Source organism: Podarcis erhardii, assembly GCF_964252035.2.
Source record: "Podarcis erhardii genome assembly, chromosome: 5".
Classification (NCBI taxonomy): domain Eukaryota; kingdom Metazoa; phylum Chordata; class Lepidosauria; order Squamata; family Lacertidae; genus Podarcis; species Podarcis erhardii.
Genome location: NC_138509.1, coordinates 56,323,578 through 56,350,441, shown reverse-complemented (window position 1 = coordinate 56,350,441; position 26,864 = coordinate 56,323,578). Strand labels below are relative to the sequence as shown.

At 41.1% G+C, this 26,864-nt stretch overlaps 2 protein-coding genes across 4 annotated transcripts in view; one reads left to right on the top strand and one right to left on the bottom strand.

Moving 5' to 3' along the window:
- The window catches only part of CNNM2 (cyclin and CBS domain divalent metal cation transport mediator 2), a 117,682-nt gene extending 98,391 nt beyond the window's left edge, over positions 1-19,291 (top strand). Inside the window, exons 5-8 of one of the 2 annotated variants that reach the window (XM_081861697.1) lie at positions 2,957-3,050; positions 7,353-7,418; positions 13,731-13,912; positions 17,913-19,291. In XM_081861697.1, the coding sequence (XP_081717823.1) occupies positions 2,957-3,050; positions 7,353-7,418; positions 13,731-13,912; positions 17,913-18,122 (552 nt within the window). In that variant the 3' untranslated portion in view covers positions 18,123-19,291. The remainder of the gene's footprint in view (positions 1-2,956; positions 3,051-7,352; positions 7,419-13,730; positions 13,913-17,912) is intronic. The other variant, XM_081861698.1, reaches the window with a different exon arrangement.
- The window catches only part of NT5C2 (5'-nucleotidase, cytosolic II), an 84,986-nt gene continuing 65,976 nt past the window's right edge, over positions 7,855-26,864 (bottom strand). For both annotated transcript variants that reach the window (XM_081861706.1, XM_081861703.1), the window contains one exon: positions 7,855-10,163. Coding sequence is in view for 1 of the 2 variants with exons in the window: in XM_081861703.1 (XP_081717829.1) it covers positions 10,113-10,163 (51 nt within the window). In the remaining variant the exon portion in view is untranslated. The remainder of the gene's footprint in view (positions 10,164-26,864) is intronic.

The following is a 26,864-nucleotide window of genomic DNA, read 5'->3' as shown; positions in this document are numbered from 1 at the left end:
CCACTGCACCACACTGTCATATAGGAAGGGGGAGCTGTGGGGGCTGTCTGCATGGTTGTGGTATGTAGTCACCCATGCTTTCAAATGCACCCAGAGATACAACATAAATTGACAAGCCCTCATCTATCATCTGCACCCGAATGTTATCTTTTATAATTACATGAATAGGCATTGCAGGTGGTGGCAAAGTAGGTGCAATGCCTATTAAAATTAGGTGGCTTCCTCCGCAGACACTGCACTTCTGGCAAAATCTTAGCTTCACTTTTGCTTTGTCATACAGGGTAATAGTTTGCCAGTATTTGTTTTCCATAGATTTCAGTGGGTCAGGAAAACCGTAATAACATTTACACTGATTAGAACTTTGATGCTGAACAAGTCTGGCTAAATCAGTGGCGGCTTTCAGCAAAATTGGGGCTGGGTGGGTGATTTATTGTTAACTGGTAAAAACGGTCAAAGTTCAGTTTTCAGCACTTCTAAAACTTGCTATATCTGTGGCAATTTGAATCTTATCGCTTTGAAATTTGGCACTTTCATAGCTATATCATGTATGGCAAGTTTGAAGTTATCAGCCAGACATACCCCATTTTATAAGCTAAAGAATATTGAGGCTTCTAATGACAGACTCACCTTAACTATAGGAGTCATCCTGTGCACTTATAACGAACTATATGGATAGTTACTTTTTGTAGCTTTGCTTCACGGAAGGAGGTGATTTGTGTAGCTTCTTATGTGAATCTTTGTGGAATGTGGTGTATGTGAAGCCTACTTTTCCTCAAGCTTCTTGGAGGCAAGGTCACAAAAGCTAAAATGAGGAATGCATCCTTTGTTCCTTTCAGATACTTTGTTTAGTCAGTTAGTATATTAGTTTTTTTCTCATGTGAAAAACACTTCTTCCACTTTTCTTTACATCAGCTAATAGGTGGGCATTCTCCAACAATAGCAACTTTCTCTTGGAATGTGATGCGTAACATAAAAAGAATTTGTCAGGATAGCAATAGTTCAAACCTGCCCCCAATGGTGAATTATGTGTTGCTGTTATCTATTCAGTCATACTTTCCTGCTTTTCGTGTCAGTCTCCCCTTCCTACTGATCTCTTTGGTACTTAGTGGGGAGGTGGAGATGGACATGCACACACTCAAAATATTCTATTAGGGGAGAGGAGAACAAGTATCTGCTTCTTTACTAGAGCATTAAAACATTCATCGAGCTGGGTTGCTGCAGAACTTGTATGTGAGATAGCACAGATGGCCTTGATTTTCTTTTCTACTAGTCAGTTAAGAACTGTTAAGGCCCTAAATGTTCTTGGAGACAAATTAGAAATGATTATTGAAAGGGAGCATATGTCCAAAAGGGCAACTTTTTGCCAGACTTATCAATGTTGCCCCCACCAGCAACAGCCAGTGATGTAGGACTGGGAACACGCAAGAAGATGACATCATGGCAAAAGTTAGACTGCCAAAGCATTAGAGAGAATTGTCGGGTGGGAGAGAGAGAATTGCACCCATTTTGAGTAGCCACACCTGGTGTAGCATTGTCTGTTTTTGCTTTGAATAATTTCCTGATTAACACAACAAAAGTTGTTATAGTGTGAGTATAATGAGTACCAATTACTGAAACAAATAAGGTAAACTGGTTAGTCAATAGCATTTTTCTTCTGGATCCCTTTATGTAGGGCAATATAGAAATGGCTGTCTGCATGATGCAGGTTGCTTTTACTTGGAGAATAATGTTTATGTTAGAACCCAGATTAGCTGATTTTCTACAAGGCCAATAGTATCTGTCCTCATTCACACTTAAATCAACCATTCCCTAAATGGTGTGCTGTAGGGGACTGTGGGGATAAGTAGCAAAGCCTATAATGTTTGCAGAATTGTGCATAATGTTTTGCTGCCTCTTTTGGGTACTCCTTCTCACACCTTAACAATATGTTGAACCAGTAGTGTGGGATGTTCCTGTGTAGACCTGTCCTTACTGTTGGCATAGGATGCAAAGCATATTTCTGAAAATAAATTGGGCAAGCAAGTTCAATTCATTAGAATTGTGCTTTTTGTCAGCTGCTGAATAGCATGCCCCTGCATCTAATATTCACCCTTCTCACTTGCGTTAGGTAACTGGACTATTCCTTGGCATGCATGAGTGGTACTTGCTTATTTCTCTCACCCCTCTCGTCTTTCTGAGAAATAATATATCTGGCAAGAGCTGCATTGTTATCTGAGTGTGAAAATATTATGATGTTGCATGACAAAAAACGTAAATCAGTGTATAGTTACATGCAGTACAGTTTTAATTTGGAGATAATATGAGAAAAACACATAGCTGGATAACAGTAGGATCTGTTCTGTCTACCTGCAATGGCTCCTACAGTAGCAGAATGTTGGCATTAGTTCAAGATTCCTGTTCACCTGTTGTTATGCTACAGGATATTTTATAGGATAGCAATTCTAACCACACCAATGCCACAAGTGTACATTCTTGCTAGTCATTCATACAAAATGGGGTGATAAGGCAGCAGAACAGGGAACCATCTAGTACTAAGTTGAGATGATGGATTATCTGCTCTCTCTCTCTCTCTCTCTCTCTCTGTGTGTGTGTGTGTGTGTCAGGGCTCTTCCATGAAATGCTACCTGAAACGTTCTATGACAGTATGTTGCGCAATGAAACTATACAGAGGCCCTGAAAAGATTATATTATACATGTAGTGTAGCCTTCTTCAAGTATTCAGAATCCTGAAGAATTATTTTTACCCATATATTTGTGATTTATTTGTGCATGATTGAGAAACTGCAGTATCTAGAACACTGAATATGAATGGAAAAAGAAATTGTGTTGTTTTTTTAAAAAAAGCTTTATCTGCCTCACATGTTGCTCTTATTAAACTTCAGATGAGGGATGAACATTAACTCAAAGCAGGAATACTTTTGAACCCACTAGGAACATTGTCATCTTTTCTCCACAGGGGAAAGTGGAAGTGGAGGCTGGGAAAGAGGGAATGAAGTTTGAGGCTGGTGCTTTCTCTTACTATGGAGTGATGGCTCTCACAGCATCACCAGGTAATTTCTTAATTTCTCTGTTTGAAATTCCTTCCAGAACAAACATCCCCTACTGCTGGGGTGTTGAGGGCTAGAGGAACAAATTTAGTTTTTGATTAAATCTGATGAAGCAGTACATAACAGTGCCCTGTCAACATAAACAGCTTGACATGGAGGAAACCTTAAGCCATCAGAAGTGTTTAATTAGAATGCCGCAGAATGTTTATTGGCACGAATCTAGCACAGTATTTAGATTTGGTAGCTTAACATTTCTTGTTAATTTTTGTACTGAAAAATTGTCGGGACAAAAGAAGAAAATAAGCTGCTTGGAGATCAGGCCTGCCTACCATTGCAAATCTTTTTTTCAAATCAATAAATTAATCTTTTAAAAATTCAGAAATCCATATTAGAGCAATACCTTTTATTAGGCCAACCAAAACATCACAAAATAGTGTGCAAGCCTTCAAGTTCTCATTAACTCCTCTTCAGTTAGATGGCAAATCAGTGTGAAGAGAGAAAAAAACTTGGCTGACAGGAGTACCTTGAATCTGTATTTAGTAAGAGTGTTAAGGAAGAATGTGGGAGTATGTAGCAGACATTCAAATAAGTCTCTTTCAGGTTCTATGCTGGTATCAGATTGCTTCAAGGTTAAGGGGTAGAAGAAACAGCAATGATTTCTTGTTAAGCTGTCAGAATAATTGTAGGCAAGTAGTTGACACTTCAACATATGAATAAGAAGTATGCATTATGTGAGGAGTACAACTGTCCAATAATGACGTAGGCTATCATAAGTTTGATCTCACTCCTATCAGGTGGTATTGACAGTTGGTTTCTATTTTATTTTTTTGTTTAAGGCATTTTTAATCTGTTTTTTCACCAGAAAGGCTCCCAACTCATTTTCAAAATCAGAAAGATTGTCCCTGCCCTCAGACTTACAATCTGAAAGACATGACAGACAAGGGGGAAAGGAACAAGGATAAAAACACTTGGGTGCTGTTACAGTTCATATAACAGCTGGGATGAAAACAGTTCAGGTAGCCTGATGGAATGACTACTGCTTGATGACAGCCGGGGAGAGCCACAGGCAGCTGATCTCTCAGCAAGAGTGCAACAGCACTTCTTTACTTCTCTCCCTTTGTTATGCAGCCTAGTGGAATGACTGTCACATTGGTTAATGAAAACTTCCTGGGTAACAGAACTTCAGATTTTCTGAAGTTCAGATTGTTAGAAGGCCTTTGCCAGAGTTTGATTAGTTCATATTTGTCTTTATAATAAAGCTTTTCTCCATTATGCTGTGGAATTATGCAGTGGTGGCTGGAAGATAGGGAGATGGAACAGTAGGTGGAGCCAGAGCCAGTGTTGGGCAGAGCCAAGTAATTCTAGTTTTGTCCCATCCTTCTCCCTGCTGAGTTCTACAAGAGCAGTGTTGATCCCAAGGAGGAGGAAGATGACATGCAATATTAAAGTATATAAATTATAAGTAAGGAGGCCAGCCAATGAGGGCTGGATGAAGGCAGACTGAGTTTGGAGGGGCAGTGCCCCTTTGACCCAAATGGATCAGCCTCCACTGGGATTATGTGGGCATTTCTATGCCTGTACCCTGTTGGAAAACTGGCTTTGTTTTAGAGTACTTGCTATGCCTTTCACATGTGGGAGACAACACATACTTTCTGTAGGCTAAGGTGTACAGTACCTATAGCGATTTATTTATATTTGTGCTAAGATACATATTTACAGCTGCCTAGAGTTAAAGTGGTACCATGGTTCTCAAACTTAATCCATTCCGGAAGTCCATTCTAAAACCAAAGTGTTCCAAAACAATGGCGCGCTTTCCCATAGAAAGTAATGCAAAAATGGATTAATCCTTTCCAGACTTTTAAAAACAACCTCTAAAATAGCAATTTAACATGAATTTTAATATCTAACAAGACCATTTCTGGATTAGGGTTAATTTTAGGATTGGGTTAGTGTTAGGGTAAGGATTAGAATTAGAATTAGGGTTAGGGCCAGTGTTGTTTTATGTTTTCTTGTGATTTTGATTCATTTGCGGTTTGTTTGCTTTTTTCCAATTTGTTGTGTTGCTGCTTATTCATGAGTTGCAAGTTTGTTGGCTTTGTGATTTTCTGGAGAGTTTCAGTTTTAATTTTAAATGCTCAGCGGAGCGCGAAGCCTCCACCCCAGCTGAGAGATCCACACCCCTGCTTCTGCTTGCATGCAAGTAGGAGCTGGATTGGGCAGCTCAGCTGGGGAGCAGGAAGCCTCTGCTTCCCAGCTGAGAGATCGCAGCTGGGGGCTCCTTCTCCTCAAGGGGGAAGTTTAAAGGAGCCCCCACCTCAGCATCAGAGCCCCTGCACCACCTGAAGGCAGCCAGGCAGAATAAATGCTGGGGTGGTGAAGGTGGAGGCAGCCCGGCAGCTGCATCTGAGAGCCCCTAAACTGCTGCTGAGGCAGCTGTTGGGCTGTCTCCGCATTGCTACCCTATGCTCCTTTAAACTTCTCTATTCTGAAGGCAGCCCTGTTTAGGGAAGCTTTTAATATCTGAAGGACTATTGTATTTTAATATTTTGTTGGAAGCCGCCCAGAGTGGCTGGGAAAACTCAGCCAGAGGGGCAGGGTATAAATAATAAATTATTATTATTATTATTATTATTATTATTATTATTATTATTAACAACACAACCACACACTCCTTAATGGAAAAGTGTGAAGGATCCTGCACCTCTCCAGGTGAGCAGCCCCAATCCAGCTCCTACTCCTGTGCAAGCAGGAGTGGGGTTGGGGATCTCTTAGCTGGGAAGCAGAGACTTTGCGCTCCCCAGCTGAGCTGCCCTAATCCAGCTTCTGCTTCAGTGCAGGCAGGAGCGGGGGCACTCAAAGCGGAAGTGTGGCACTGAAAAAAGAGTGTAACACTCAAAATGGAACAGTTCAGATTCCAAAAAAAAATTCACAAAGCGGAATACCTACTTCTGGGTTTGTGGTGCTCAAATTCCAAGTTGTCCGTGAACTAAGCTGTTCAAAAACCGAGGTACCACTGTATAGGGCAAAATCCAATGGTGTCTGCCCACTTGTGTAACAGAAATCTACTTACACAATGGGACTTCCAGGTTCTCTTCTCCCCTCTCCTGTGTTCTGGGTGCCTCTTCAATCTGCTCCAGAGGGTTTCCTAGCCTCTCAAGGTAGACAAGGTGAGACAAGTTTCTTCTGTAGCATTGCTCTTATGCTCTTATTCTACTGGAAAAGGAAGTGTTGCTCTTGCAATATGTCCCATTTCAGATTGATTTAGTATTGCATGCTGGTGCTGCATTCTCACCCACTTCTTTCCATGTTTCTGCATTTAAGGGGATAAATCCCTCTTCCAGATGCCATTTGAGCCTTTCCCTTGCAATAATCACTTCTCCAGAGCAATGCCTTTTACATCTTGGAGGAGGTGTTGGGAGAAGCAGGAGGCCTGCCTGGTGTCAGCATGGTCTGGTACTAAGGTGGCTGGTGCTGATCCTTGTTGTGTTGCTGCTGTATTTTCCTATTAAACCATTTCAATCTCTACTGTCTTGATGCCTGATATCTTCTAGAATGTCTGGAATAGGATGAAATCTTAAAGGAATTCATAGTTGTAAGAAATAAAAGTTGCAGCTCACTCTGCAACAGCTGTCTTTGATGACAGCCAAAAGACTTTACAGAACGAAACGCTGTTCTTGTCTGGAAAAAATGATGGCAATGTGGTGTTTTGAATTTTATGAGGCCCATGTTGACTAACGCAGTGGGATGAGCTGGACTTACCATTGCATTTTGTAACATACGATCAAAATGGATAAGCTTGTGAAAATACTACTACTTTATATTACATATCTTGACGCCTTGTGCTACACACACCTTATTTTTTGTCATATAGTTTTATTTAAAAGCATTAACATACTGATTAATATTTCAAAAAAATCTCTGAGTTGTGTACAGTCCAACAAACAAACAATATATCATTAAAACATTGCTTTATATCATTGTTAATAAGTGCTGGATCCCCAAGAGGACTAATGAACTATAGTTCCTAAATGAAAAGCTGTTCATATGTTTATGGTTAGTAAACAGGGAACATGTATAGTTGCACAACTCCTGATTTCTTGTACTATTTAGTAAGTTTCTGATCAGCTTTTCATTGCTTTATGTCCCTTCATTGTTTTCTACCCCTTTATTTTTTCCTCTAATTTTGAATTGTATTTTAGTTCTCTATTATGTGTCAACTGATCCTCTCTCCTGTTGATTATAGATACCAGCACCCTCACTGATCCTGACCTCATCTGTTTTTTTTTCTTTCCCTCCTTCGTCTAGTTCCCTTGTCCCTGTCTCGTACCTTTGTTGTCAGCAGAACAGAATTATTAGCAGCAGGTACTCCAGGTAAACTTGCACGTTTCTTCTTCACCCTTCTTATTCACTGCACTTACCCTCTATTGAATCAGCAACAGCTTGCATTTACCAGATGCCCATTTTGTTGGAGAAATGCAGGCAAGAACATGCCTGACAGGTAGGTGCTTGAGCTTGTGTTTGCGATTAGTTAATAGCAAAAGGACACTGAAACAAAAATCAGTGCTTCTTTTATAAGACCATAAGAAGAGCTTGCTGGATCTGGCCAGTGGCCCATCTAGTCCAGCATCCTGCTCTCCCAGTGGCCGACCAGATGCCTGTGGGAAGTCCACATAATATATTCAGTCATGGAGAAGCTTTCCTTGACTGCTAACATTGAAGACTTTTAAAAACAACAATTAACAACAATTAAAACAACAATTAAAGGTATTGTTGAAGGAGATCACTCCTTGCCCAGTTTCTTTCTGAAAGATGTCTTTGCCAGTCCTTTCCACAGCCACCTCTGACAAGTAAGGCACTCTACAAAAAGAATCAGGAATGGGCCAAACTAGATGTGACTATTGCCTTTGTATAGTTGTTTTTTCTTTCACAAATAGCTCACACAGGAGGCCCCAGGCTTGATCAGAACCATGAGATGAGGAAAGTGAGCATTTAACCCACCCCCCACTGTGTTCAATATCTACACACCCCACACCATTCCCCATGGGCTCAAAAGGGGGCTTTCCTTCCATTATTAATAGCAGGTAAAGGGAAGACCAATCCAACCTAGGATCACAGCGGGGGCAAAGGGTTAAAGGCCCCTCATATCACTATCCCAGTATGACCCACTATCCCACACCCATGTACTGGATATTTGTGAAGGAAATAACATGATAAACATGTCTAATCTGGCCCTCAGTCTGTCATACAGGCCATATCTGCAAGCCCGGTCAAAAACCTTCTTAAATAGCTAGAGAATTCCAGTTCATCATGTGGAAACATGCTTTTGCAGCTACAGGTATTGTTGTTTGAGGCAAGCAATCCCTATCCATGCTACCAGTGGAAGTTGCTCTGACCTCCCAAGTTCCAACTCCTGCAGCCATCTCTTGTTCCCCTTCTCCAGGTGTTTCCTTGTTATGGCTTCCAGGCTTCCCAAGATGCCTGGGGCCTTTCACCAGCGTCTGCCATTGTCAGTCTCAAACATGTCAGCATCTAGTTCTTCCAGTTGTATCTGGCTTCTAAGGCATCATAACTGAAGTGGACTTTGGGGCACTCAAAGCACTTCCGAATCCCAAAGCCACCTTTTGTTCTCAGGTACTTCCTTGTACTCCTGCACTAGGAAGTAGTACCTTAGCTGTACTGAGATTTCTCTAAGCATCTCCTAATCCTGTACAACATACCACTTCAGTCACAGCAGAGATGCTTCCCAAGAAGCCTGATAAGCCAGCCTGATAAGAGACATAACAGCCTTCAATAATGAAGGACCAATTCCTTGGGATCTACCTTGTCTCACTCAGCGTGATACAGTCCCCTTCTCTGTGTTGATAGCGATCATCTATGAGATAGTATTGTGATTATCTTTCTGTATTGGTTGTGCAAAGGTAGGCATCTTGGAAGGTGAGCAAAATGAATTGTTATCAAGACAGAGTTCTGCAAACTGGAATCCAGTTTTGTTCAGCAATATAACACCCTTTATTGTCTCAGAACAGCTTGAGGTTTTTGAAAGTGCACAGTGGTAATTAGTAATGGTGGTGTCAGTGGCCAGGAGAGTTTCCCCCAAGATTCAGCTCCACCCCATCTAGAGGAGGTGACTTTGCCACAGTGATCCATGCTCTGGTCATGTCCAGACTAGACGCCTGCAATGTGCTCTACATGGGGTTGTCTTTAAAGATGGTCCAGAAACTTCTTCTTGTCCAAGAATCCTACAAGGGTCTAGACAGTTGGTGTCTGTGACAGCTTAATTATATTAGTTGTACTGATTACCAATGTTTCAAGGCTCAATTTAAGGTGCTGGTTTTGACTTTTAAAGTCCTAAATGGTTTGTACCCAGCTGCAGGTTCCTGTACCATCTTGCCCACACTTTAAAGATCTGCTTTGGAATCTCTTCTGGTGTGTCTTCCCACTAGAGCTGAAAGGTCAGTGGCCAGGGAGAAGTTCTTCTCTGTGGTGGCCCAAAGATTTGGAATTCCATTCTCTTGGACTGACATCGTCACATTACAGGGTTTTCAGAAGGCCTTGAAAACCTTATCTCTTTCAACCAGCCTTCAAGGCATGATGCTTTACTGGCTAGTTGGTTGAAATATGATTTTTAGGGGCTCTTTTAAAATATATGAGGAGTGTTGTTTTGTTGTTTCTAGTTTAAAACATTTTTTTCTCATTTTCTCTGCTTTATGTTGTAACCTGTTTGAATGGGCATCCATCCCCCTCCCCCCAAAAAGAGTCCTAAAATATTTTACATAATGCATGTCTACAGAATCGTATAGATTTTTCTGTTCCTATATAACTAGTAGGAATTTGACCTCTCACTTCCCTACACAATGGAAGGAATTACATAGTATTGCAGCTCCAACCTGGGGGGGAAATCCAGTCTGACTTGAATTTATTCAGTCACTTTGATAGGAGCAGCTGTGGTCTTGATCTGCTTTCTTCACAGCACCAGGCCTGGTGTATCCCTATTTGTCTTAGCCGGCAGTACTGTTTGAGAGGCTCTTGGGCCTGATGGGCTCTTCCACATAGTTGATATGAATTTCAGGTTGCAGCTATGCTCCCTGCAGTTGTGGGTCCTGAAGGTTTTCTCTCCTATATATTCAAAGAAATTTTAGTTGATTAATCATATGTCAGTAAATGAAATCATTTACATTTACATTAATTTGCATATGAATAAAACAGTACTTATGGTCCACGATGTTCCTACATGTTAGGTGTTAGCTAGCCTGGAAAGCTCACTTGATTAGAGTGTGGTGCTGATTATGCCAGGGTTGCAGGTTTGATCCCCATATGGGACAGCTGCATATTCCTGCATTGCAGGGGGCTGGACTAGAGGACCCTCATGGTTCCTTCAAATTCTATGATTCTATGTTATAGCAGGCACCATCTTGGAAGTGACATTTCCTGATGTGTGAGGAAAAGGGGGAATAGGTTTTTTTTTTTAAGATTGTGCCATTGACCTATAGATTTTGTAAGTTCTTCTAGTAAATATGTTCAACAGTCTTTTTTAAAAAATAACTTGCTCAGTTAATGACACCTTTTAATTAAATATTGTTAATTTATTTAATCTGTCTAAATGTTATAGTCCTGCCTATATGCCACTTTTATGCCATCTTTGTGCTACGGTCAGTGGTTTGAACATGAGCAGCAAAGTGCTGGCTTTGTTTCTTCAATACTATGTCTGGGTGAGGGGAATTTTCAGCAGTTTTCTTTCATATCACCTAAAACAATATTTTTCAATAGAAACAGTTGCCCTCTGAGGTGGGTTTTAGGGGGTCCAGGGGGCTGTAGAGGGGGAGAAGACCAAGGGGGAAATTGGTTGCTTGATCTGCTTTCCTCTTGCTCAACCTTTGTAACCTTTGGCATACAAGTTCATGCTTATTGGTATTTAATAATACGTAGATGAAGAATTTTCATTCAAATTCTTTCACCTTTAAAACTTTAGTTGTTGGCTAAGAACAAGATAGAGACATTGTAGCAGACCCAGCATCACCACTCTGAATGCTGACACAAATGCTGGGGCCTATAGATGCTGCAGCAGCGACTGCCATTTTTACTACCCCAGAAGCTGATCTGCCAGAGGCATGCTGCCCCCAATGCATTGCCTGGTCTGGTAAATATGATTGGGGGTCGGGGAAAGGTGCAGGCATAGGCAGCAGCAAAGACAGAGAAGCAGCAAGTGAAATGTTGGTAGTTCCTGCTACTATCTTTCTTTGCTCAAAGCTTCCTCAAATTTAACACTAGGCATCAACCTTAGATTTGAAAACAACTGATTTTGATATTTACAATATTGTCATTTGTTTTAGATTCCCCCGCCCCCCATTCTACACTAACTCTGTATTCATTATGTGTGTCATGCCTCTAATGGGAGATGGGTGTGTTGCCTAGAAAGCAACACAAGTGATAGCAATTGCCCAATAGCTAAAACATAGTCATGAAGCAGGGGGAGAAGTACAACTGTAACCAGGACTGAGTGAAGGATAAAGAAATTAATGGGATTAAGTTACAGCAGAACAGATTTAAATTGCACAATGTTTGTAAGTAAAATTCTCATTGCTATGTATCCTTAGATTTGTGTACAGGGAGATTGAGGTATTGGGGTTTTTTTTTAATAAAAAGATGAGATTTATATAACATCTGTCAAGGATAACAATTAAGAAAGTGAATATTTTGACTTATATATTTGTTAGATGTATTTGACTCTTGAGATAATTTGCAGTTAGAATTCTCTTAAAACCATGTTCTTTGCCTTGATAGTGCAGTTAAAGCTTCTGTATAGTTTATTCTCTGGAGGAACCCATTTTCCCCAATACAGTATTGACAATTTTCTTTTTGTAATTAATCAGCAGGAGGAAAAAAATGTGTGTTTGTTTTGCTTATTTTTCAAATATACTTCCTGTCTTCCTACCTCCTGATTTTTTGCTTTACCAAACTACAAGGAGATTCTCACTACAGGTTTTAATTGCCTGCTGTTTGTCTTGCAGTCATTTGAGGATTTAGTACCTCCACACCTGTGTTTAGTATACTGCCTTGAAATTAAAATTAGACACATTTTCAACTGCAACGTATTAGCTTTTCAAGTCTTGCTGTCTTTTAGTAGATTAGCATAAAGCATGTTTGAGGCAGGCAGTCATGAAGTGGAATAAGTATTGACCTCAGTGCTGAAAAAGTTGAAGGTGTTCAAGCTAGTGGTTCCCAAACTTATTTTTCTCACTGACTACTTGAAAATTGCTGATTGTCTTGGCAGGCCACCGAATAACTTTTCTGCCTATTGTAGCAATTGATATGTGCTGCACCAGACATCTTATGGTTTTTAATTGCATTTTATCAGGCACACCACTGTGAACCACCTGAATGTAGCTTGTGGATCACTGGTGGTCCTCAGATCACTGTTTGGCAACCCCTGCTCTAAATTACTTCTAATCAGCCCTTGCTTTTGGGTGCCGATACCTAGATTTGTGGACCAGCTGTTATTTTTCAGGAAACTATGTTCATTCCATGCAAGTGAAACCAAGTAGGTTTAGAAGGCCCATTATCCGAATTAAATACCCCATGATCAGCTTGAATTGTTTCCATTAATTAACATTTATCTGATCAGCATAGGGTATCAAAGTGGGAGAAGGAAATTGTCTATATTATTGGTGGCAGAAATAAATGTACTTAATTTGTATTATTGCATGCTGTTGTAAGGAAATGAAGGATCCCCACATAATGGTATTTTTAGACACTGAGCTGTTGTGGCATAAATGTGATAGAGCCTGGATATTTCTCCTTGCCTTCTTCACCTCCTTTTATCATATATGCATTCCTTGCTGCAGCCACTTGTTTATTTGCATTGTTACATGAACTGGCTTTTCTGCAAATAAACACAATTGTTCTGATTGATACTGTAATGCACAGTATCATATTCTTAAAATGTGCATAGGGAAATAGTTAACATTTCCACAGGTTTGTTGTAACATGGGAATATTCAGATGTTTAAGATGTTTGAACACAGCAGAAGAAACTGGCATCTGCAAAGCTTCAAATCTATTCCACTGTACAAAAATGTGTAACTGTGCCTGTTTACGAAACACCTTCCTTCATGTATTTTCAAAACATAAGATGGGAAATGTCAGGAAATGGTCATAATTAGCTAAAGAGAAAGGTTTGAGAAGTGGTATTAAATACAGTGTGTTATGAGTCTTTTGTAGAATGATATTAATTTGCAGCTGGCTATAATTGAATTGAAATGAAAGCTGCACTTTTCTTAGACCCTTGTAAAGTGAAAACTAATTTTTAATCTGGTCAGACTTTAATATTATCCTCTTAAATTGACTTCTTCTTGGTCTTTGGCCCTATTGCCACAATCTCTTTGATTCTTGATTGTAAATCAGGATACGCTACCTATTATAGGTACCAGAACAGAATTGCTATGTCTCAATCGGCCTTTATATACAAAGTCACCTGTAATGGGTCTGAAGCTAGACAGATGAAGAAAAGAAACCTTAGAGTTAGGATTTTAGTAGTGAGATCTGTTTGAAAGTGTACACTGCAGTATTCTAGCTCTAGCAAAAAGCTGTTTCAATAGGAAAATTTAACATGGATCTGCATGAACAGATGTGAGTCTCTTAAGATAAGATTTTTTCTGAAGCATCTTTTCCTTTCCTTTTTCCCCAGCTGAAAACAAGTCACCACCTCGTCCTTGTGGCTTGAATCATTCAGACTCTCTTAACAGAGGGGATCGCATTGATGCGGTGACACCAACGATAGGAAATAGCAACAACCAGTTGAACTCATTTCTTCAAGTATATGTTCCAGACTACTCAGTGAGAGCTATCTCAGACATTCAATATGTCAAGGTAGGAAAAGGGGGAATGGGTAGCTATCTTCTACCAGCAAAATATATTTTTGGTTGGTTGGCTGCCCCTAGCCAATAATTGCCAACTGGTCCTAATGCTACTTTGATAAAGCATTCAGAATTTGGAAGGAGCTGTTTTGGACTGCTGAAACCCTTCTTTTTCCCCCTTCATTGTGAGGTACCATATTATTCCACCTCTCCCAGGGTGGATCTATTCTGCACCCTACCCAAGGCATATTCCTCAGCTGTATTTGCTCATGAATGACATGTGGATGCTGTTATAAAGAAGGGTCAGCAGCCACATGCTCCCTGCCCACATTCATCACACAATTGGGAATTAATATGTATGCTTCTTAATATGTATTTCCATTCTAAAGTTCAGCAGCTGTTGATTTTTTGGGCTTCTGATGTTTCACATGTGCTTTTAAATTATATAAGACAATGTAAATTGACTTTGGGCAATTATGAATTTGAGATCTTGAATGAATTGATAGCCTTCAATTTTGTATGTTCTAACGACACCCATCTAAATGCATGTCCCATTCATATTCTGAGATGTAGCATCAGTTAGTTTGCCTTCACGAGAGGGGGTCTTGTCATCAAGGAAGCCCAGGACCTCCATACACACTGCCCAGGCCCCCAGGAGATCACTCTGGTGCTGCTAATCCAGCAGTTTGACCACCCCAGAGGCCCCCACTCCATTATCGCTCGAGACAGATGGAAGCCAACAAACATTCATATTAAATTTGAGAGAGGTAGTGCTGCATAGCCTAGGGACTATTACACAAATGAATAAGGACATCTGTTCACTTCTCATTTCTCCAGAACATGCTAATGGAGCAAATGCCTATTTACAACAAGGCAGATTGGAAGTAGCCTTCCGGAATACAACTTAAGGTTCTTTCAAATACATAGATTATTGGATATTGTGCTGCTCCAGCTTGTTCTTATCCCCCAAGTAAAAGAGAAACTCTGTATTCATCTCAGTATCTAGTATTTATGGATTGTGGCCCTCTCTCAAAAATGTTCAACAATGTGTAGACGCAGGTCCCACTATCTGCTCACTCATTCAGCAAAAAATCACTTAATCTGAACACAAAGATTTATACCCAAACCTCACTATACACAGTGCATATTCAGATATCCTAACAGTCAGTTTGCTCACTTCCCCTTGTTTGTGCTTTGCTGGTCAGCAGCAGCCATTTTTGGACAGAAATAATGGGGAGTGGGAGTGGGGAGGGAAATCACAGGGAGGGAAGGGACAAATCAGACAGCAGGAGAGATTGGACAAGTAAGTTTTTCCTTTGTCTCTCTTTTGCTGTTTGGTTGCAGCCATTTCATGGCAGGAGGAGGAGGAGAGGGATTACAGTATAGAAATGTTCCCATAGGAAATAATGGAAATCATCAGCTCATTATGCAAACACTCTCCTAATGATTTCCTGGGAATACATTGTGCAGAACCTGCATGTATTTATTCAATTTGTTGCTCTTTGCAACAAAAATGTCTCAAAGCAACTAAGAAAATAGGTAAAATACAAAAATGCAACAAATATCAAATCATGAAAAAATACGAATAGTGTTCATACTCAGTAATAAAATAACAAGGATAATATCCTTTCCCACCCAACCACCAAAACTATAAGAGTGAATAAACCAAACCGTCTCAAGGATCAAATGCCTTTGCCTAGTGCTGAGAAACTGACAACATTGGCACTAAGCAAACTTCCCTCAAGAGAGCATTCTACAAATGGGGTGGGGGGAGGGGCCACTGAAAAAGGGGGTTCCATAAATAGGTGTTTTTGTACTGCAGAATAATTTAGATTGCTTGTACACATTTGTTTAATGAAAGCTCCCCAAGGAATCTATTCTCGGCAATTACCGTATTTACTCGAATCTAATGCTCACCTTTTTTGGCCAAGTTACCGTATTTTTCGCCCTATAGGATGCACTTTTTCCCCTCCAAAAATGAAGGGGAAATGTGTGTGCGTCCTATGGGGTGAATGCAGGCTTTCGCTGAAGCCTGGAGAGCGAGGGTGGTCGGTGCGCACCGACCCCTCTCGCTCCCCAGGCTTCAGGAAGCTGTCCGCTAGCCGTGGGAGATGCAGCTCTCCCACGGCTAGTGGAGAGCTTGCCTGCACCCAGAAGCTTGGGGCGCGCTGAACTCAGCACGCCCCATGCTTCGGGCTTCGCACAGCTCTACGCTTCGCAAAGCTTGGGCTTCCCCCGCCCCAGCCCCGCACCTGGGGGGAAAATATTTTTTCCCCCTTTATTTCCCCCCCCAAAAAACTAGGTGCGTCCTATGGGCCGGTGCGTCCTATGGGGCGAAAAATACGGTATGTTGCAAAAATTAAGGTGTACATTAGATTTGATGGCACATTTACATTCGCCAGCAAATACTTTTTTTGGTTTCAAGGTTTTGAAAATTGAGATGTGCATTAGATTCGATGGCACATTAGACTCGAGTAAATACGGTAGAATTTTACAGACCACATCCATGCAAAGGAACGTGAAATGTGTCTACTACTACTACTACTACTACTACTAATTTATTATTTATTTATACCCTGCCCATCTGCCTGGGTTTCCCTAGCCACTCTTAAATAATAATAATAATAATAATAATAATAATAATAATAATAATAATAGCTTAATAATAATAATAATAACTTAATACAGTGGTACCTCGGGTTAAGAACTTAATTCGTTCCGGAGGTCCGTTCTTAACCTGAAACTGTTCTTAACCTGAAGCACCACTTTAGCTAATGGGGCCTCCCACTGCCTCCGCAGCACAATTTCTGTTCTCATCCTGAAGCAAAGTTCTTAATCCGAGGTACTATTTCTGGGTTAGCAGAGTCTGTAACCTGAAGTGTCTGTAACCTGAAGCGTATGTAACCCGAGGTCCCACTGTAATAACAATAATAGCATTTTAAAATGTTCAAAACATCACATATATAATGCAGAAAATAGCTCTAGAATGGTTATTCACCTTTTCAAAGGCTGCTGTCCACAGTATATACTAAATTGACCAAATTCACCAGTTTTTAAAAATCGTATTACTCAAGAAATTGATAGGATAAAGAATCTCCTTGCTGCCTTTACCTTGCCACCCCCAGCATCCAAATTCAGTAAGTTAATAATAACTTGTTGTTTTCCTCGCACTTAACCGTGGTTTGCCTTACTGTTATATGTGCACCAGGGCTATGTGTGATCGCACAACTATCTGGGTAACTCACATTAAAATTTGTGTCCACTTTGCTCTTGTCCTGGTCCTTCTGCTGCCATGCCAACCAGAGCTAAGCCTTGGTTTGGTTTAGTACTATGTCTGATCCCATGCTCATGGCTTGTCTCCTGCAAACAAGCCACACATCTTGCCTACAGCTCATGTTTTGTCTGGAATGAGACAAGCCTCCTGGCAACAGCAGCAGGACCAGGTGAGGAATTAAATAGCCACAACTTTTACTCACTTAATTTTTGTTAGGCTGAGCATTATGTGTGAAATGGGCATTTTGGTAAATTATGTCATTTCAGGTGGTAATTTGTCATATAGTATAAAGATTCAGATGCAACTCATTGATTTAATTTAGGGTGATAAACTTTGAGCTCTGTTTATATGAGAATTATTGCTTACTTCTTGTTTCTGAATACTTCTGTGCCACTTACTGGAGACCCTGGCTAAAATGAAGACGAGTCTCTTAAAAACTGCATAGTAAGCACTATGAACTAGGGGGATTGGATTACTTGGAGCCTTTTAGAAAATGCATCCTGTCAAAAATATCTTTACTGTTCTTATGCATTATGAAACAATTTACTGTTGCTGCCCTGGAAATGTTGCAGGTCTGCATGCCTTGATTTTGAAGTAACAAGGACAAGTCGGGTTGGGCTGAGATGTCTGAAAACATTACAGTAGATATTACTGTACATTACAGTAGATACAGTTGTTCTCTGTCTCAACAAATATTAATTTATTTATGGACTTTGTATCTTTCATGTGCTTGGCATAGATCTCAAGGCAGCAATACCAAAATGCCCTAATGGCATCCCGGATGGATAAAACACCTCAGTCCTCGGACAGTGAAACCACTAAAATAGAACTGACTCTTACAGAACTGCATGATGGTTTGCCGGATGAGACGGCAAATCTTCTGAACGAACAGAACTGTGTAACTCACAACAAGTCCAACCACAGTATGCACAGTGAAGGCGCCATCTAGCAGCTGACACATAGCATCTTCCTCTTCCTCTGCCCTCCATCCCAACCCTTATCTTCATCAGGACCAGGCCTCATTCCTTCCCCTTGCCTTCTACCTGACTGCAAACACCATTAGTATGTGCTTACTAAGCTGTGCTGCATCCCGTGCTCTGAGACCAAAGACTTTATGCTGATCCTGAGGGCAGAAAAAGAAGCAAGAACAAGGAGCTCAGAGTGAGAGGTGGATGCAGAGAGGGAAAAGCAACCAACACCGAAGCAAAACTTGGGAACGGTGAGCCACCCTTCTGGGGTGAATGGCAAAATTCTTCCTAGTGGAGTAGAATCACGTTTATTTTTCCAGCTGTATTGATGATCCTTCTAATGTATGCAACAGTTTAAACCTAAAGCTGCGTTTTATTTTTTCAAAAGAGAGATCATGGCTTTTGTTTGTTTTTTTAAAAAGAAGTATTTTGCAGTTTTAAGTGTTGCAGGACCTTCCCAGTTAAGTTCTTTTGTATTGTTCTTGAATTTGCTCCAGTGTTCCCATTTTCCCCATATTGTTCTGTTTTTCCCTTGTTGAAATGAGAGACTGGTACTAGAATGTATTTGTTTTCTACAGAACAAAGAATGAATGAAACTTAAAGAATTTCTGGCATATCTCAATTGGGAGACTGGGAAAAAGTGGTATTCTCCCTTGTCTAACCTTTAAGGAAGGAGGTATTTTGGGGTTGTGAATGTAAATTCCCCCCCCCCAAAGGCCATGTTTTAGAGTTCATAAATGTCAGAAAATGATGTGTGTGCCATATGAAGATGATTGATTTTTCAAAGGTAATAATTTTCCCTGGAGAATTACATAGAGTTTTTATTTATTATGGGGGAGTAATGATAGCAATCCCTACCACCTCCCCTGGGCTGAGTACATACTTTAACTTGTTTATGTTTTCAGAGTATGGGGCGCCATCATAGTCAATGTGCTCCTTACTTTGAGATGACATAATATAAGCAGGATAGAATGTAAGAGATGTTAGTCCACCAGTGACTTTTATGTGATGCTGCTGTTATGCTGCTATGCTTGAGAGCCAAAGTAAATCGTCCCAAAGTTTTGCTTCCTGCAAGATGCACTTCACTGTGGATGCTATCCTGTATTAGGTTTGGCAAAAGCTTTTCCGTATAAAATCAACCTATATTTGATGGTATGTGTGGCCATGATGGTGTCTGTTTCAGTGAAGGTATTGGAGAGGCACATCTGAAAGCTTTCCTATTCTTCTACTGGTTCTCCCTTTTAGGAACCACCTTTTTAACCTACTGTTTTAAATAAGCTCTATGGGACAGCTGTTTGGGCATGGAAGATGGACCAGGAATGCCTTCAGGACATTCTCAGCTCCCACACCTCAGGACGCTGATATTTACTGTGGGAGTATTTGGAGGACTGTTCTTTAGGGGTTCTCTGAATTTGAACAACCTGCCTTGACATCATTGTGACTCTGGGTTGCCTTTTGTCTGTTCTTCTTGCTTATAAGAAATATGACTGTGAAAACAATATTAATTTGTTGCTGAATCGGCCTGTTCTGCACAACGGTCTCTGAGCTAACTTCCAGACTCTGTTACTCAATTTCCCCCCTTCTTCTGCTCCACCCCCATTATTTCTGCTTTGCCAGAATCCTGGGTGATAGGGATGCCTCCGATTCTTGGACGCAGAAGTAGTTTTGTGCATGCTGGGATGAGCTTAATGTGAATTCCCCACTGTTCTCCTTATGGAAATGCTCTGGTGAGAGGTATGCCCCCCTCCCCCCCTTTACCCCTCGATACCTCCCTGGATGAGTTTACGGAGACAAATATTTCATTCTATTTTGGGGAAAGTTTCTTATTCAGCAATTTAGTATGCGTAAGGCGAATACTTGCTTTGTTTCACGGTTGCTCATAAAAAGAGGAATGGTAAGAAGGAAATTTAGTTTACCCCACCCCAAATCCCCATTAAACCTATCAGTTCTTTATGAAGAGTCTAAGTGAAGAGGCATCTCCAGTTATGACATTCAGTATAATTAGAAAATTTGGACCTTTTAATTTATTAGCATACATCTTTTTAAAAGTAGTTGTTTTATTCATGCTGCTCTTTACAGCCAGCTTTAAGGAAGGGCAGACAGGCCTCTGAGACAAAGAACCCACAAAGTGTTATGCTTTCTGCCAAAGCAGTAGAACAAAGGTAAACTCAAATTTTTGAATGAAATGATGTTATTATAGCCAGCACACTTCAACAGATGGGAAGTGGAGAATGTTCTTGATCAAGAATGGGATTCTCAATTGCTCTTGTTTCTGCATTTCAAGCAGCAGCTCTTTGTCTTGCAAAATGTTTTATTCCCTATAACACATGTTGGATTCTGCAACCACATTGGTGCTGACCCAAATTAATTTTCCTGGCTTATCATGATTGGCTTTTCTAGTTTTCTTAAAAGGGTGCAGTGCTTATCTTAAATTCATGTAATTATTATTAATTAGGCCTAGAATAAACCGTACAAAGCTTGCAGGGTAAAGGCAATCTTCCATAGCCTAGCCCAGGGGTAGAAAACCCATGGTCATCCAGATGTTGTTTGGGTGGGGGAGACTTCCCCATCAGCCCCAGTCAGAAAGCTTAATGGTCAGGGATAGTAGGAGCTGTAGTCCAGTAACATCTGAAGACCCCCAAGTTCCACACCCCGGCCTAGAAGTTGGAGGGCAACATCTCTCCCTGAACATTTTGTAGTACAGAAAAAAATGAGTGCCAGGCCATGTGAATTAAAGGTCACCAGCCCATGTCAAGGTATAGGAAGTTGTTCTCAGTTCAAATATGCCTCTTATTTTGTACAGCATTCTGAAACTCTGTTCCTTGGTGTCAACATCTACATAGCAGTTGTCCTCTGCTTTCTGGCAGGTGATCTTCTTCATGGCTCTAGAAATATTATTTATCTTATTTAAAAATTGTGCTTCTCATGTTATATTTTAGAACAACGGTTTCACTGGCTTTTACAGGTACATTTGTGGGGGAATATGTTATCTGCATTACTTGAGAAAGTGGCCTTGGAAAGAACCCTGCTTTCACTGTTTCTGTTTCCTTTGTCAAGTGTAGTCAGCAATTTAGTAGCTGGTAGCAGCCATTCAATCTTCATGTTCTAATGTGAAATTAGATGCAGCTTTTACATTGACATTTATTTTGAGGTGAGGTTTTTGACAATATTTTAAATGTCTGAATTAATTTTGTACTCTTTGTTGTGAGTTGGAGACCTTGTACCTGTGTGTTGCCAAGCCTTACTAAAGAGAGAATTTGTTCTTGATAACTGTTATGTCTTCAAATACAAGAGTGGTGTCATTGGCATGTGAACTGATGAAGCAAGGGAGGTAGCACCTCCTCCTCCTTTTCCAAGCTCGCTATCTCAAGGAGGCCTAGGATTTGCAGAGAATCACTCTTCCACCTGCTATTTAACTGCCCAGCCAAAAAGCTCAGACCCATCAGAATATGTAAGCACTAATCAAAAAGTATGTCTGGAGCTCAGGCTGAACAAATGAAGATGGAAGTAGTAAAATGTACAATTCACTTCGCAGATTTGTTTTCCCAAGTCCCAAAGGTAATCCTGAGGATTATTGGAGAAGTGTCCCAAGTGGCACAAGTCATGATTTGGGGAAGGAGCTGGTAGTACAGAATTGAAGTGCTGGGTACCCTGAGTATGCAAAACGTGTCTTTGTACGAATGGGCTCCATTACATGTCATAGGAAGCCATGTTTTATGCCCCACCAAGAACAAGCAATGTGCTGGTGATTGCTGCTGAATCGCTCCCATTTTGCTGCACCCTACTCTGGAGCAATAACCAGAAGCCTTGTACATGTGAACTAGCACTTGAGGTTTGGTTTCTCCCAAGCAAATAAATCATGAAAGTAAGCCAAGATTTGCATGTCACAATAAATCAAGGCTCATGGTTTTTTGCTCCCGGCACCAGGGAGGTTGGAGAGAAATGCGAGTGATTCAGGACCATGCACTGAGAAGCTGTTAATTCCTGGTAAGCAATGGCTCACAGTGGTTGCAAACGTGCAACGTGGTTAGTGGTTCTTAATGGGTTTGACATTTTTCATTAATGTTTTCTGGTTTTCCTATCTAGTTTTCTTTTTAAATGCACCTTCATGCCTAGGTATCTATGAATTGCATCCAGATAAAAATATAGTTATTTGACCCTTTCAGGTGAATGGAGAAAGTGGCAAGAATTTACCTGTTTCCCATCCTCTCCCATGCCCTCACCAATCTTTGCCACAGCCTAACACTAGAGGGAGCTCTTGGTATTTTAATTGGCAGGAAATGTGTGATAATGTACATGATGAGCTCTTCACTTCCATGCAATAAAGATCTTGACTACGTCATTCAGTCATGACTTGGCTATTGCAAGTTGACAGAACCTTTATTGGGGAATCCAGGGAAACAAATGTCATTGGGTCTGCCCGAATGTCACCTAGACAACGGTTTTGCTCTACTTTAGTAACTTTGGCTCCATGTGATCTCTGAGCATTAAGTGTTCTGCTTTTGCTGTCATTGCATTGGAGAATGTGCTGAGGTACGATTGGGTGCCACCTCACATACAAGACCTCCTGCATGGAGAATGCTCTAAACTTGTGCCTGCCATGTGGTGAGATGCATTTGTGCACTGACCACATGGTTTGTCTGCATGCTGCTATAAAGCACTGCTGTAGGTTATAATTAACTACATAGTACACCACTGAACATGAAGAACCCACCACATGGAGGGTTTGAAACAACATGCCATGTAATTTCAAGTAGTTGTCACACAGTGGCTCTTGTGTGAAATAAGACAGAGAGGTGGTGACTTGCAGATAATGCTCCATGGGCATTTAGCATTGTTATGCCATATGCTAGTTACCTGAGGGTTGTGCAGACAAAATAAACCTAATTCCAGTTCACTTAATGGCCACACCCTGCAATGGTCATGTATACAGCATTAATCTGAAAGCTGTCCATATATATGCAGTCTTCCTCATGACTGGGTATTTTGATTTATCCCCTGGAACATTTGTTCAATTTTAGTATATGTGCTGCCAAAGCGAGCACTATCCCCTGGAACATTTGTTCAGAAGAGAATTATACACCTAAAGCTATAGATGTCTAGAACCCTTTCCGTCTAATGCTTATATGTGGGTGCCAGTGGGACGTAGCTAGCCGGCACATCAAGATTTGAGGACATGATCGTATTTGCCTCACATACTCAGTCAACATATGAAGAAGATTTGTGTTTTTTTATCTGAAGAGTTCTCTGGTGTCAGAAATGGCTTGATTGAACTGAAGAGCACAGGAACAGTAGCTAGTCTGAGTGGTTGCACTTGACTATAATAATTGCTTTATTCTGTTAGCTCTGATGTCCAGTTGGCAGGATACTCACAACACTGTGAAATAGTTTGCTCTGTGCCTTGGTCTGCTGTGATAAAATGAGCTTCAAATTCTTTGAAAACAAGTTTTTGTCTTTTGAGCAAAGGTCTGAAATAATTTTGACCAGCTAAATGAACGAGCCACTTAATTCTTCTGATGAAATCCAATTTATAGATTAAAAACAGTTTGCTTGATGCTTTTGCTTTCAGGAATGCCTGCTCTCTGGGATAAAGCACTTTCTGGGTCCTTCAAAACACCACATCCTACTTGGACAACTTTAGTAACTGGGTAAATAGGTGTTTGTTTATTCTGGCACACGGAACTGCATCCCCTTCTCCTATCATTTTTCTACTGTGGTTCTCTTCTTACCTTCTCCTGGAATGTGCACATGATGAGCCTCATATAGCTTATCCCCACTCCTGGGCTTCTTCCAACTGAGGTCTTTTATTATGAGCAGCCACATGGATAGTCTGCAACACCAAAGGGATTCAGGTGTTGTTAGACTCCCATCATTTACAATGGTGACTGGGGCTGATGAACATTTAACAACATCTTGAAGGCCACATGTTTGCTATCCCTGGTGATTTGCAGACTTGTTTGTTTTTTTCTTTCTATGGACTTGATTATATGCCATTGAATTGGGCTCCTAACCAACTGTAATTTCTGCCAGTAATTTTGTGAGTCAGTTGATTCTTAAAATGCATGCATGAATCAAGTTAGCAATGGCATTGTCCTGCAAAGAAATGGGTCCCCCAGAAGTGTATTTCATTTTGCTTGTACACAAGGCTATTCTACATCCACATAGTCTTCCTCTAACCCTTTCCCACCCATGCCTCAAGTCATTGTCCTCTTTACCTTGTCACAATGCTGGAGGCTGAAATTCTTTCTGCAGAAGTGCCTGTGTAGCTGCTTTGACAGTGCTGCTAACACCAGCATTTCAGCAAAGTGCTTGAAGCACAGGTAATCTTCTGGAGTACATTTTTACAGAACTAGGTTTACGCAAAAAGCCTCAAGCCCTGAAGATAATGATATAAGGAATGCAGGAATTCGGGTCATTCTTGTGTAAATGTTGGGACAAACTGGGAAGTGGTGGCAACTGTCTCTTGAGTTTTTGCCGCCTTTCTCTTGTTTCTTTGCTCCTGCATACATGATTGTACTGATGCTCTCAGATGTGGTGTCACTGTGAGTAGTAGCTTGTTACTGAATCTTGGCCATTTTCTCTCCTTTGGTACATCTCACAGTGAGAGGGTAGGGTGTGTTATGACAATCTGAGAGACTATAGTTTTGCAAGGGGCTCTCAGCAAATTTGGTTTATCTGGTGTGCATAGTTAGGTGAAGTCTACTGTCACTTGTTTTAACTGCCTGGACAAGTTAATAAGTGGTGGTATTGGACCAGATTCAACAAAATAGTTCCCCTCCAGCAGCTCGGGGGGGGGTGTTGAGGGACCCCCCCCCGAACAACATGTGGTTGGGGGGAGATCATCAGGCAAGCAGAAATGCTTGCATTGATGAAGCAATATCCTTAGTACTACTTTGAATACCACCCAATATTTCTATCTAAAGAACTTACTGCTCACTGTAACTCGCTGACTTGGACAGGACGACACACCTGCAATCCATCAAATCAAGATATAAACTGTGACACACTTAGGTTTACACAAACTGTTGAAGGATGTTTGGAGGCTTGAAACTTGAAGCTCTTGATTTCTTAGAGCAATAAAATACTGCTTAAGCTTAGTGTGCGGAAGAGCTCCAATAGTGAACAAAATCTATTCTATCTGGAAGGCTACAGAGTTCTCTATTCTGCTGTCAGACCAGCCCAAGGGAATTAGCTGAACCCTGGAATCTTGTCTCAAGCCAAGCTTTCCTTTACAGTAAATATTTGTATGCTGCACAATTTTCCCAGTACTTATCCTATGCCTTTTTCATAGAATCATAGAATCATAGAATCATAGAGTTGGAAGAGACCACAAGGGCCATCGAGTCCAACCCCCTGCCAAGCAGGAAACACCATCAGAGCACTCCTGACATATGGTTGTCAAGCCTCTGTTTAAAGACCTCCAAAGAAGGAGGCTCCACCACACTCCTTGGCAGCAAATTCCACTGTCGAACAGCTCTTACTGTCAGGAAGTTCTTCCTAATGTTTAGGTGGAATCTTTTTTCTTGTAGTTTGGATCCATTGCTCCGTGTCTGCTTCTCTGGAGCAGCAGAAAACAACCTTTCTCCCTCCTCTATGTGACATCCTTTTATATATTTGAACATGGCTATCATATCACCCCTTAACCTCCTCTTCTCCAGGCTAAACATGCCCAGCTCCCTTAGCCGTTCCTCATAAGGCATCGTTTCCAGGCCTTTGACCATTTTGGTTGCCCTCCTCTGGACACGTTCCAGTTTGTCAGTGTCCTTCTTGAACTGTGGTGCCCAGAACTGGACACAGTACTCCAGGTGAGGTCTGACCAGAGCAGAATACAGTGGCACTATTACTTCCCTTGATCTAGATGCTATACTCCTATTGATGCAGCCCAGAATTGCATTGGCTTTTTTAGCTGCTGCGTCACACTGTTGGCTCATGTCAAGTTTGTGGTCAACCAAGACTCCTAGATCCTTTTCACATGTACTGCTCTCAAGCCAGGTGTCACCCATCTTGTATTTGTGCCTCTCATTTTTTTTGCCCAAGTGCAATACTTTACATTTCTCCCTGTTAAAATTCATCTTGTTTGTTTTGGCCCAGTTCTCTAATCTGTCAAGGTCGTTTTGAAGTGTGATCCTGTCCTCTGGGGTGTTAGCCACCCCTCCCAGTTTGGTGTCATCTGCAAACTTGATCAGGATGCCCTTGAGTCCATCATCCAAGTCGTTGATAAAGATGTTGAATAAGACCGGGCCCAAGACAGAACCCTGTGGCACCCCACTAGTCACTCTTCTCCAGGATGAAGAGGAACCATTGATGAGCACCTTTTGGGTTCAGTCAGTCAGCCAGTTACAAATCCACTGAGTGGTAGCATAGTCAAGACCGCATTTTACCAGCTTCTTTACAAGAATATCATGGGGCACCTTGTCAAATGCCTTGCTGAAATCAAGGTAGGCTACATCCACTGCGTTCCCTTCATCTACCAGGCTTGTAATTCTGTCAAAAAACGAGATCAGGTTAGTCTGACATGACTTATTTTTCAGAAATCCATGCTGAGTATTGGTGATCACAGCATTCTAGGTGCTCACAGACTGTTTGCAATACCAGAATCTTCCCTGGTATTGATGTCAGACTGACTGGGCGGTAATTATTTGGGTCCTCTCTTTTCCCCTTTTTGAAAATAGGGACAACATTTGCCCTCCTCCAGTCTGCCGGGACTTCGCCTGTTCTCCAGG